General features: G+C 36.4%; 1 protein-coding gene across 1 annotated transcript; it reads left to right on the plus strand.

The window, feature by feature from the left end:
* Nucleotides 1–114: 114 nt before the first annotated feature.
* LOC113703399 (bifunctional adenosine 5'-phosphosulfate phosphorylase/adenylylsulfatase HINT4) lies at nucleotides 115–3,412 on the plus strand. Its single transcript, XM_027224748.2, has 6 exons — nucleotides 115–248; nucleotides 374–420; nucleotides 1,082–1,158; nucleotides 1,266–1,332; nucleotides 2,778–2,855; nucleotides 2,972–3,412. Exons 1-6 carry the CDS (start codon nucleotides 165–167, stop codon nucleotides 3,072–3,074), a joined length of 456 nt encoding a protein of 151 aa, XP_027080549.1. The 5' UTR covers nucleotides 115–164; the 3' UTR covers nucleotides 3,075–3,412.
* Nucleotides 3,413–13,082: the final 9,670 nt, after the last annotated feature.

Raw genomic sequence — 13,082 nt, forward strand, 5'->3', positions numbered from 1 at the left:
AGGATGAATGGGCTTTTAACCAAACTCTTCTCTTTCCTACGAACAAACAGTATACGACAAGCGGACAACGTCCAAAGAAACGGAACGTCGACTAAAAATCCATATTTTATTGGCTCAAAAACGTGAGAGAAGTTCTTGAAAGGCCAAGGGCGAGGCTGGCGGAAATGATGCGAGCTCCATCATCAGCATCTTCCTGCATCTTCTGCCAGATTGCCCGTTCTTCCACCTCCACTGTTCTCCTCCACTCTGTACATTCCTTCTGCCGCTCTCTCTTTCTTCTCCTATTACTATTGCAATTGAATAGGCAGAACCTACGAGGGAATGGCTGTAAAGTTTTGTAATTTTTATGTTCTTGAATGTGTTGACTTTACAGGATGAAAAGGTGGTTGTTTTTCAGGACATCAACCCTTCTGCATTCAGGTCCCAAATCTTCATAATTTGAATTGCTACCTCATTTCGTTTCTGATTTCAACATGTTCTCTGTCTAGATATTGTTCCATATGTGAGTAGATATACTCTGATTGTGATTGATTCTCTTCAGTGTCGTGTTTTGCTGGTCAGTTTATCCGTTTACTCAGACTGGGTTGATTGTAGCTGCTGCTTATTTTCCTGTTCACGTGTTTGAGTTTATAGAATTGTCAATCCTTTGGAAATATCAGTTCCGCTTGCCTAAATTGCTGCAAATTCCCTTGTACTTTGATTGCTTTCATTCATAAGAATTCAGTATCGTGAATCTGCTGATCAATCTATTAGCTGACTGTAACCCCGGCAAGAGTTCTTATATACTTGTTTGTGATTAATTGTGATTTGGATCTTGTCAGTGAGCTAAAGGATGAAAGGGCACCAATTGAACATTACACACATTATCCTTCAAGTTTTAGCAATTCGCTTAAATGTGTTGATCTCACGTTTTGGTTCTCAAACATGTGATATACTACCATTTATATGTAGTGTTTAAAGGGCAAAGACATTCATTCCACTTCCAGTTAAATAGCTTCATTTGATATACATTTTGCATACTTGGGATCTGGGAACTCCCAATGGTAATAATTTATGATGATTATCCGATATATTTTAATAGGCATTACCTGGTAATTCCAATAGAGCACATTCCAACAGTGAGGAACCTTCAGAGGAGAGATGAAGACTTTGCATTAGGTAAGAAAAGTTTATTTAGCTATGAAAAGCTGATTACTTCAGGTATATAGAAAATGGCTTTTTCTTTTGTACTTGTTGTGAATGATCTTCTACTTTTTCTTTTACAGTGAGTCACATGTTAGATGTGGGACAAACTCTGTTGCGCAAGGATGCACCTAATTCCAAGCATTTCAGGTAGTAGTATCTTTAGACATGCACAAGGTTTACTTAATTCTTGATGCCTTTTTACATTTGAATAGGCCAGAGAACTATACTCGAGGAGCAAACTGAAGTTGAATTCAGGATTCTGGTTCTAAACAGTAGTGTGTTCAGTGGTTTTTTTCATGGTTTTCATGATAAATATACTAGGTTTTAGCAGCTCTGTGCATAAAATTAAGTCAGGCACTCCTACGGCATCCACTGTAACTTCTTTGACAGCCCAAACCATCCCCCACATCTCCTACAAATTGAAAGTGTAGAAGAGAATGAGAATGAAAAACTACCTATTCCATGGAGTGACAAGATGTATTTAGATGCCTTTTATGTGCATTCTTTCCATCAAGCTGGAGTGACCATTAATCTTCTCAATTTCTCCTTGTACCACTTTCCTTCCAGTATTTATGAATAGCTTGAAAGCTAGTGAAATCGTCATCCCCATTTGAAGAAGGAAAAACAGCAAACGCAATGGTTCAACAGAAAAAGTTCCCTGTAGTATTCCAAAAAAATTACTTATGAAGCCTGAGGTTCTAGCATTTTTCATTAGCTAAATGTTCTCTCTGGAGCTTAAAAACTCGGTTATGAGCTCTCACAAATTTTGATCTGCTGACTCTGTTCTGTTATGAGGGTGGTGTAAACAAAAAATAATGGTTTAAACTATGTGAAATTTTATTTCTTCATTTGAGAAGTTTACGGTCAACTACTTCCTATGAGAATATAAAAATGGTAGCAAGAATAGAATTTGGCCAGACTACTCGTCAAATTTTAGTATTCTGTAGATAATGCTTTGCATACTTTCAGTAATAGCTGGATTGTGTAATTAGTTTTCTTTCATTTAATATTTGGCAAGAAAAATTGAATAATTGTTCTGTTTATGGTTCACCTTTTACCATTACCATACAAGCACAGTCTGCAGAACAGTCTTTTGTATACTTTACCATCTTGGAAGTGCAGTGCCTTTTACATATCTTTTGTTCTTACCAAACACATTTTACACACTCTTTAATATGATCTCAGTGGTGGATATCATATTCACATGTTAGGAGGAGTGGCATGATTTTTTATGAGCAATAGATCAGTGGAATGGTCAAGTACAATTAATTTCTCTCTTTTCTTCTTTAATTTCATGGGAGGTAAGATGGAGACTTTGCAAAGGAATAGAAGTTGCCAAGTCAACAGTTAGTTGACTAAGTAATAGCATAGGTTTTAGTTACATACTTTTGGTTGTAAATTTAACTTTGTTGACTGGGTTTAGATGGAATTGCACTTTACAAGTTCATTTAATGAATATCAGTATAATTCTTTCATAGTGCGACTTTGATGGCTGTCTGAATAGATTGTAGGTTCACCTCCAGATATCTACTGGGGAAAAGAAATGCTGAACTATATTTCTTTTGTTTGTTTCCATGTATGACTATGAACAGATTTGGTTTTCATCAACCTCCTTTTAACAGTGTTGATCATCTCCACCTTCATTGTTTAGCACTTCCTTTTATTCCAAGGTTTGTTTCCCCTTGTGCCATTAGCTTGGATAGCTTTTTTTTTTTTTAATTTGAGAAGATCTCAACTTCTGCAAGAAATCACAAATGCATCTTCTAATTTCACGGATTTGAAACAGTTGGAAATCCATAAAATACTTATCTCTTGGACCACTTGGTGGATTTATCGAAGCTGAAAAGTTGTTGGAGAAATTAAAGCCATTGTCTCCTCTTACCTCATAAACGTAGTCCATCTTCAACTCTTTCTGGCTTGTTCCACGGTAATCCATTTGCTTTGCCAAATGTAATATGACTATAGCAAAGTTACCTAGGACCCTTACTGCACAGTATTGTATTTGTCAAGCTTCCAACTGAAAGGAAGATAAAGCGTAAATAGTGATGAGGAATTGAGGATCAGGCAATCTTGTACAAGTGCTGATCTGGATGGCGTTGCTTCGTTCAGGCTATGTTGATGATTTGTAATCTTTGTTTTGTTAATCAGTTGATCAAGTAAGCTATGCAATTGCACTGGCATGATCTTTTCACAGTATCTTACATAATTGAAATTTTGTTTCATGTGATCTGATCGTGGAAGTTTATGAATGCAAGACGTTGTACCATGGAAGTTTACTTGTCGTGAGCAAATTCTGGTGCCAATGCCAAATGAATTTTTATTTGCTCAACTAGGTTAGTTTCTGTCTCTGATCAATCTATTGCTGGAAAGTTAATTTTGAATTTCAGGTGATTAGGCTATGGAATAGTGTCCGAATGTAACTAGCATAATAGCCACAAGTTAAACATGCTTTGTTTATATGACAACTTACTCGGTTCTTACTTACCCCAAAAAACAAAAAAATTACTCGGTTCTTTAAAGACATCAGACATTTCTATGGGTCAAGAGGATCTGGTTGATATGATATCCATTTAGTAACGTGAGACATCGTCTAAATTAGCAACATGTGGATAAAGGGTTGCGTAACTTGCCTCCTAATGGATGGATGAATAGGGACTATACCGTTTTCTGGATTACAATAGCTCCAGAAGTGAAGCAGTTTCGCACCCGATGCTTAAAACCTAGGTGTAACATAACAAAGAAGCATGAGAAAATCCTTTAAGAGCCTTGCATTGGAATCAGAAAATGGCGATGACTGATCATAATCCTTTTAACATCTTGATGCCAATGTAGTTTCGCATCTGTGCTAAGAATTTTGCTTGAAATTTGTATGGCATAGGGAAGATAGGTAGAAATTTCCTAATTTTGTTGGTTGAATGCTCTTAATTTCTGGTGCAGAATTCTTCCAACTGATTGGTGACATTACCCGTAATCCTAACATTTTATGAACAGGAAGCGACTGTTCCAAGTTCATGGTTCTGTTTCATAGTCTACAGCTTAGACATAGCCGTGACAAAACTATCATTTCAAGCATGTAAAGCCAACAGCATTTAGACACTAATTTAGACACTGGTTCTGGCCCTCCACACAACAAAGAGAAAAAGGAAAATTACATTTAGCTGCCTCCTAAATTTAGCTCGTCAACCTCAAAACCATTAGTTTTTGGTGCTTTCTAGCTGGAACATCATCATGTGTGACTGATCCATGTCCTTAACTCTCCAAAAATTAGGGAGTTAATCTGGGGTGTGTGTGTTTTAAGCTGTAAAGTGTAGACTACAGAAATAGAAGCCATGTTTACGACCTTATGCACTGTTCAGCAATTCCTGGAACTCTTTACTTTTCTCACCACTTTGCTTTACGAAACTTTGGTACTATGATATATGCGGAGTATCTGATGTAACAGACTGGTCCCTGATTCATGAATGTCTTAAGGGATTAGTTGTCATTTCTATCATGACCTCTTGTACAGTTTAATGGTTGGTAAGATTCATAGGCTTTGGTGTTGTGGCCAAAAGTATGAGACAGAACATACAGTACAACTGCTTCTGTGAATGAAAGAGATTTTGTTTTAATAAGAGAAATGGATACCTTAAGCATCTTGTATGAAAAGCTTACACATTTAACTAAAGATTTTCTTCACCAACTCCCTTCCACTTCATAAAAAAGAAAAATAGATCAGTTTTATATGCTAAGCATCCATACCAAAAGCACAGCAGAGGAGAGAGTCCTAAGTCTATCAAAATAATCCTAGCCCATGTCCCAGTCTCTGTCATATTAAACATGGCCAATCAATGGACAGAAATATTGAAAATGAAAAAGGCAGAAGCGAGTGGGGAAAGTTAAGTTAGATTCCTTGGTCTGCCTTCCAAATACTACAAGATTATCATCAAAGTTTGGTAAGCCGAGGCAGCTGGAACTTATAATTAGCATGGGAAAGAATGGGTTGTGGATGTGGACAGTTCTGACTTGGTTCGCAGGCAATAATGATTGGAATCAACACGTTCAAACCCATTGCTCTCATCCCCAAGTTTTGGTCATGTCCAATAAGCTCCATATTTCTGAGATTACAGCCAGTGAAGGGTCCGCTTACTGCTGGTACAGATGCTTACCAAACTGTGAATGTATATAATATGGATTTTATGTATAGTTTTTTTTTTTTTGTTTTTTGGGTGTATGCATGGTCAAATTGAACTTGGTTCTTGAATTAAAGCATGTAATAGGACGCGTGATGATATAATATCAAGTATCTTTGAATTTTTTGCTGCTCTATAACTAAGCACAGTAATAAGTTTTCTCCATTGTATGTTTGATAAGCTTGGAACAAAGACTTGGTCCTACGCATTACATGATTTTGTCCCACACAGAGGTTTTACGTCCTTTAGCATCTTGCTTTTCAAATAATAAGCTTGAACCAATCATGCCACTCAAATTTTGAATTTCTTCTTATTTGGTTAGAGTAAATTGTTGGTCAATTTGCTCTTTGTCCAGTCCAACTCGGGGTAAATTGATACAAGTTGGCAAGATAGGGAAGGATTGGAACAAAATTTTGATGTTTGACGAGCAGAACTTTAGAGACCAGGAGCATGTTTGAATTGTTATTTTCTGGAGTTTTCGTAGAAAAAACATACTGTAACGATTTAATGTATGCGTGATAGAAAAACGATTGAAAAATATAAAAAAAATTTTGAAAAAAAAAAAAGACTTTCCAAACAAGGAGTGATACACTTTTGTAGTTTGCTCTAACTATTATTTACCCCTTTGAGGGGAAAAAAACCAAAAAAAAAAAAGAAAAAGATGAGGGAAAGACGAAGCCTCTTAAAGATCGAGAACCGGGATTAAAATTCAAAGTGCCAACTGCCAAGGAAAATTGGTGAGATTTGTGTTCCTGCATACGGAATCAGAGTTTGGGCCCTTCTTCGTTGTTGTTACGCAGCATTGGCTCGGTAGGATCTACGCATCATCCAAAATTAAACTGCACGGAAATTTGTGGGACCAGAGAAGATGACGGGAGAAAATTCCCCAACAAGTTGCGAGGTGTAACTGCACGGAATAATGCTTAAATGAGATATTTTTATTTGTTACTGCAAGGAAGAAACTAGAAATTGAAACTTGAAAGAACATTTAAAAATAAGATAATACCCTCAAGCAAACCATAATTACAGAGGTGTTAGCGTTTGTAGAGTTTCTACAGTCACAATTTTAATTACATCATTGAGCGTATGAACTAAAATACTGTATGTAGATATTAATACAACAGATATAGACACAAATATAATACTATAATACTTTTTTGGGATAGGAGATTATTTGCGATAATTTTTTTTAAACAAAAAAAAAGCACTATAATATTTTTTTTACGTGATGTATGTGAGATGTAAATGTAATTAGAAAAATAAAAAGATGCTTATCATGCAATCAAATAGATTTTCACAAATAATAAACTATCCAAACACACTCATGAATATTAATATATTATGTGAGAACATACGAAATTTTGTTATGCATCAAAAATTGTGTCCTAGAATCAATCTTGTCCTTCTAATGTATAGTAAGACACTTTTTTCCTTTTTTTTTTTTTTAAATACATGAGTACAACATTGTTACAATTGCTTCTATAATGAAGGAATAAGAAGGGGATAAACCTATTTAATTCATTAAAATACTCGAATTGGAACTAAATAACCTTCAACCATATTCTAAAAAATTGTAGAGAAAACCCCTGACCTGCGCTAGGGCCGACCGAGCTAGATTTGTTGGTCATAAGACAGATTTGAACTATGAATTGGTCCAACAATTGCATAGTTACTCAATGCTTGCGTTTTTCAGAATTGATATTCATGCATGTTTTTTTACTGTCAGCAATTACATGCTACTTTACCGTCCCTCTCTTTTGTTCGCAAGCAAATTTTACCTTAAAAAATTCAGACAGACGCTACGCGCCCTAGTTTGGGTCGTTGTCCACATGAGCTGGCAGGCTCCAGCAGCTGTATTGGATCGTAACTCGTAAGCAATGAATGCTCGAAGCCTCGAACTCCAACCAAAGTATCTCCTTTCCAAAAGTTTCCCCTTTTTTTTTTGGGATGGGGTTTGGGGGTAGGAAATTACGAAAGATTGGTTTCAAATTACGTATTTACGTCTTAGACTGGTTTCAAAAAGGTCCCCATTGAGATCTTCGAAGAATGGTCCACTCCAACTCTCCATGAAGTTGGCAAATTATTATTCACAAATATGAGCGTTAATCCTTGACCATCCCATCACCGTCTCCCTCCTTGCAGGTTTCTGTCTAACAAATCTGACAAGTGACAATGCACCAAATTCATAGTATTTGTGTTTGATAAGAAAAATAATTGTGATTGCAACATTTTTTCCCTACTTTCTGATTATAATTAATGTACTCAAATGATTTGAACATGTTGCCGTTTCGCCACCGAAAAAAAAAAAAAACGAAGGCTTGAACGCCAAACAGTCATATGGATAATGAAAGTGCCTGCCCTACTGAATTGGGAATAATGAGGTATTCCATGGATGTGGGTTTTGCAATTGATTTAATAAAATATGACTCGTATGAATTATCAGAACTTGTTGAAAATCATATGTTTGAACTACAAATATTTTCAAAACTTTTCTTGGAAATGGAATCAATCTAAAACCTATTCATATTTTCATCCTCCGCTACGAATTTGATTAAATATTTAGTATGTGAAATGGGGCAGGAACGGCTGTAGGAAGCAACCATTCCAGAAGGTTGGTGGCCAAGATTTGACAAAAAAAAATGTAAGGTTCAAATTTCATCATATACATCATTTTTTATATCACGTGTTGAATCCACAAAATTTTATTTTATAATTATATGTTATAGAAAATAAGTTATATCGTGTGCAAACTAAATTATACCTATGTAAAATATATAAAATCGATCCAACGATTTTTTTTTTTGGGTAAAGTACATAAAACCCCCTTGTGGTTAAAGAAATTGACACGAAACTTCCTCATTGTTTAGAAACACCCACTTAACCCCCCCGTGCTTTGGACTTCTTAGGATTTTACCTGCTAACCGGCTGAGAAGCCGGTAATAATATGAAATACCAAAAATACCCTCATATATAATATATGAAAAGTTACAGATGCAGTTAGTAAATCTGGAGTGGACTTCTGAAAATGAGAGAGAAACCCTAAACCTACAACTAAGAAGAAGGTGTTTCTGTGCAGAGTAGTGTGAGTTATGGTGAAGATCGGTCGGGCTTGAGCGGTACTTCATGTTTTGAGACTGATTCGGATAATATACGAAGACCGAATCAGAGTCTTTAGGCTTGTCCACCTGCCATAGAGAATTCCGGCGAAGAAATTTCCTCTTAACCCAATACAAGACCAGAACAAAGAGCCTAGGCGATCCACTCTGGGGAGTCTAAGACTTAAACTAAACCCTGGGATTTCCCGTATCCAAGGAAGAATAAGAATCCTCATCTACACGATCGCTATCAAGGTTGTGAGCTGTCAGAGCTCAAAGGTTTTTGAGTATGCCCCCTTATTCCCTTATCGCTAGGGATTTGTTGAATATGAGGAATCAACTGCAATTCCCCTTGAGATCAAGTTAGAAGAATCATTTTTTTTGAATTCCAGTCCTGATCTCAGAAGAGGAACGACTCACGGGTTTATGAGGGAGGTTCTTCAATTCCCGAATCAGACTCGAGCCGGTTTGTCTAACAAAAAGAATCCATAAAGCAACTATACCACTGGTTTTTTTTTCTTTTTCTTTTTGGTGTGTTGTGGGGGGCTTCGACTGATAATGGGCTGCGAAAACAATTGCAATAATTAATTGTAGGATGGTAAATTTTGGTAGTGGAGTACTGTTCACAGTGACAATGGGGAGTAGAAATTACTACCAATAAATTAATCTAGTAGCCTGCACCCCAGGTGAAGTAAAGCCAAGAATCCGGATCTTAGCTCCAACATCCCCCACCACCCGCAGCTCAACCCAATCATGGATGGTGGCGTCCCTCAGCAAATCAGCAGCATCGGTTTGGAGCAAGTTATTTGCAGAGATGTCTTTTTCGGCAGGACCTACTAGACACGGAGGTTCGGGAAGCAGTGGAAATACATCAAGAGAAAGAGTAGAACCCAGGTGGTCTGAACTTGGTGGACGTTATGGGCGGGCTGGTGGAACCCAGGAACAGTGCCCCGTCCCAAAGGGATCCCTCGATACATCACCGTGAATTTGGAGTTGGCGTACTTGATCCCGACCTTATTATCGTTAGCGGCGGTGAACAACATCTTGATGGCTAGGGAGACAGAGGCGGAGGAGAAGGAGGTGGGAGTTAGGGCAAAATTGGAATGAAAACGAGTTTCTTCTAGTCACACAAGTGACCATTAGGTCGCGTCAATATCACTCGCTAGCTCTCCAGCCGGTTAACAGGTAAAATCCAAACAAGTCCAAAGCACAGGGGGGTTAAGTGGGAGTTTCTAAACAATGAGGAGGTTTCGTGTCAATTTCCTTAACCACAGGGGGTTTTATGTACTTTACCCTTTTTTTTTTTTAAGTATTCCCGCCCCCTGATCCATTTAGTATGTAATGTACTCCACAGTGATTGACTGGACTCATGATGAAAGGATCTTGGCGTTTAAAATGATTGCCATGCACAATTGCCGTGTTTCCACAGTTTAGTGAATGGTGGCTTGGTACCATCTAATCAATAAAATGACTAGTTTAGTGCCATATTCAAGGATCGGTACTGTTACCAACATTTGTGTGGATAAGTTTCAAGAATGGACATTGTATCAAGATGATTGGATTGAATTTGGACTCCAAAATATCAGGGTAAACGACCAGTTTGAATTTAGTGAAACTTAGGTACACGCACTTTATCGGCAACCTTGGGCGTTGTGTCATTCTTGTATTTATCCCTAGCCATTTCATTTCAAAAAAAAAAAAAAGGAACGGTATCTTGTACATGCAGTAATGATACAGCTCACGGTCTTGTAGTACGCTGTTATTATATGGTAGGACTAAAGCCTAAAGGACGAGAAGAAGCAAAGCCCTGCTTGTTTGACCTTGACGCAGTTGACTTTGAATTTGAGGGTTTAATTATTCTTGAGGACCGGGTCAGAGTTTGCGATTTTTAGGAAGTGAACTGCCTTAATTACCAATTTACCACCACACGAGCTAGTAGCACTCTGTAAATCCTCATCTTCTTTCTGAAGGCATTAGTTCACATTCTTTCATCTCTATTCTTACTGGTAGTATGAGCAATTTAGCAAATATGAACAAAGATGGATTTGAGGCTGCATGAGCCCAACAATTGGGAAAAGGGTACATTGGAAGCATGCACATTCCCCCTTTTACACATGGATAATTTCACAAATCCGTCCTAAGGTTTGCCTTAATATCGCTTAGTACCCTCATAATTTTTAAAATCTATTTTACATCTCATTATTGATTAACATGTTCTGTGGCATATATGCATTAAAAAATTCATAAAAGAGGAGAGATAACAATAATGTACTTTCATTTATACCATGTTATTGTTCTTTATATAAATATTAGAGTAGCAATTAAAACCAAAATAAACTTAATAGGCAAAAGACAAATTGGATTGGGAAAGATGTAAATATAATAAAGAGAAGTTGCAGCAGATGAGTAGTTTTACAACTGTGCAATTACTAGTACTCCAACTTTAAGATTATATAAGCAACAAGACAACAAAATAAGAAATGCAAGTTAGTGGCAAAAAAGGAGCAACTTAAGAGGAAATTAGAAGAAGATATTGTAGCAAATCATAACAAAGTTCTAACATTAGAAGGCACTCTTATAATTCATCAACACGGTTCAATATAAAGAATTGATATTATGGTTATAATAGGAAAGCGACATTCAATATTTTAGAAAGCGAAAGAAATCCAAATAAATTATATTCACTCTCGAATATCCGTTTGATGTACTTCTCATGTGTTAGGTAATAGTAGTATCAGAAGTTTCCTATCTTTTATTGCTACATGAAAAACAAAAAGTTGCCATTATATTTGGTAGTTCTGTTAATTATCGTCCTAATTTTTTTAATTTTCAAATTCATTTTTTGTGCGAATTTTAGTTAATCAATTAAGAGTTTCTATTAGGGTAATATCATCAATTTATCACCTGTGATGGAGACATCTCATCCTCTTAATCTGACAGGGAAAGTAAGAGAAATTTTTGAAACCACGGTGGCACTAAGTGATATTAACACAAATCTCAAGGGAGGTTTGTGTAATTGCGCCTTTTACATAACTTAAAAAATTAAATTATCACACACATAATTGTAGACGATATAATTTGAGGTGTCATAATACTCAAGGTATTGTGACCAATCTGTCGCCATTTAGCTTGCGTGGTTGATTCTGGTATTTTTAAGTGATTTGGAATAGTAAAAGAATTGAAAAATGGTCAATTTGATCAAGTCAGATGTTCTACAATTGGAAAGGATAGTTACTATATTAAAATGTGATTGTTTCCTCAGACAACAAAATTTTATTTTTGACTGTTCAAGTCAATGAGGCTTCTAAATATTCTGACGTGGCATTTCAATCTCGGACAACCTGTTATAATCAAGGGTTGTAATCCCATATCTGTGGGGGAACACGGTTTTTAGTTCACAACTTTGCTAATCAATGAACACCTTTATGCTTTTCCCCTACTGCGGTCCAGGCCAGGCCGAAATGGAAAGTTTTAATTTGAGAATCAATAATGGGTTGAATTCCGATTCACTTTCAGGCTTTTACCAATGTAAAACCACTTTATGGGTTGGTACTTATTCCCAAGTTACATGCACAAGAAGAAGAATACTCCCCCCCCCCCCCCCCCCCCCCCCTTTCCGCATAGCCTTCCGTCCAAACTAATTTCCTTAAATTATGTAAAGTCTTTTCTCAAGAATACATGGTTACGATCACAAACTTTAAGTTACGAAACTAGTCGGACTATCTGTCGCGGGGTTAAGAATACACCTTTAAGTAGAGAACATTTTGCCTAACTCAATGATGTAAATAAAAAACTTTTAGCAATTTGTGTTAATATCGGATGCCAGGACACTAGAAACAGAAAATACTTGAAAGTGATACACGCAAACTTTGTGTCTGGATTGCAAATTTATTTCAAATAATATTTCGCTTGCATCATAAATACATTTCTCAATTCACATTTTTATATTTCCAACTATTTTTTATCTCACGTATATCACATCATAAAAAATACTACAGTAATTATTCCAAATAATATTTCAAATAATTCTGTATCCAAACACATTAAGATCATTTGTGTTTGGTAAACCATAAAAGTGAACATCCACAGATGCTGCCTGATGCCTCTACTCCCTTTCAATGACAAATTTGTTAATCCTCGTCCAATGTTCCCAACAAATTGAGTAACACACTGCAACAGTTTAATTGACCACGTCAAATTTAAGCACTTATTTCTCAGAAAAAAAAGTGGGAAAACAAATAGGGAAAAAAGTAAAAACATATATAATATTGAAGCTATCAATCTCAAAAAAGCCGGATCAAGGGCCTCCGTCCGCCCAGTTGATTCTATTCAGTTCAATTCGATTATTGTTGTATATCTTATAGTAACTTTTAACGTAAATGCGTATAATTTTAAAATATAATCATGAATCAGTTGTATAAATTAATAAAATTCATGTTTATACTAAATAGAGTGTACGTATTACTACTGTACAACAGCCCGAAGGTGGATAAAAATTCAATTTGGGAAAACTCCGAATCCAAAAAAGCCAGCTAGCTAACCAAGCAACCTACTAGTACGTTGCAAGTAAACTTTTAGGCTCCCTCTTCCCACCAGAAGCTTCGTCCTCTTCTGCCCCCACTTATGACTT

The sequence above is a fragment of the Coffea arabica genome, chromosome 8e (genome assembly GCF_036785885.1).
Source record: "Coffea arabica cultivar ET-39 chromosome 8e, Coffea Arabica ET-39 HiFi, whole genome shotgun sequence".
NCBI lineage: Eukaryota > Viridiplantae > Streptophyta > Magnoliopsida > Gentianales > Rubiaceae > Coffea > Coffea arabica.

Excerpts from the sequence above, each read along its gene's own strand:
- LOC113703399 (XM_027224748.2), top strand. The coding sequence starts at position 165 with ATGATGCGAGCTCCATCATCAGCATCTTCCTGCATCTTCTGCCAGATT. Across the intron at positions 1,333-2,777 it reads CCTAATTCCAAGCATTTCAG|ATTTGGTTTTCATCAACCTC; the intron begins GTAGTAGTATCT and ends GACTATGAACAG. Across the intron at positions 2,856-2,971 it reads GCACTTCCTTTTATTCCAAG|TTGGAAATCCATAAAATACT; the intron begins GTTTGTTTCCCC and ends GATTTGAAACAG.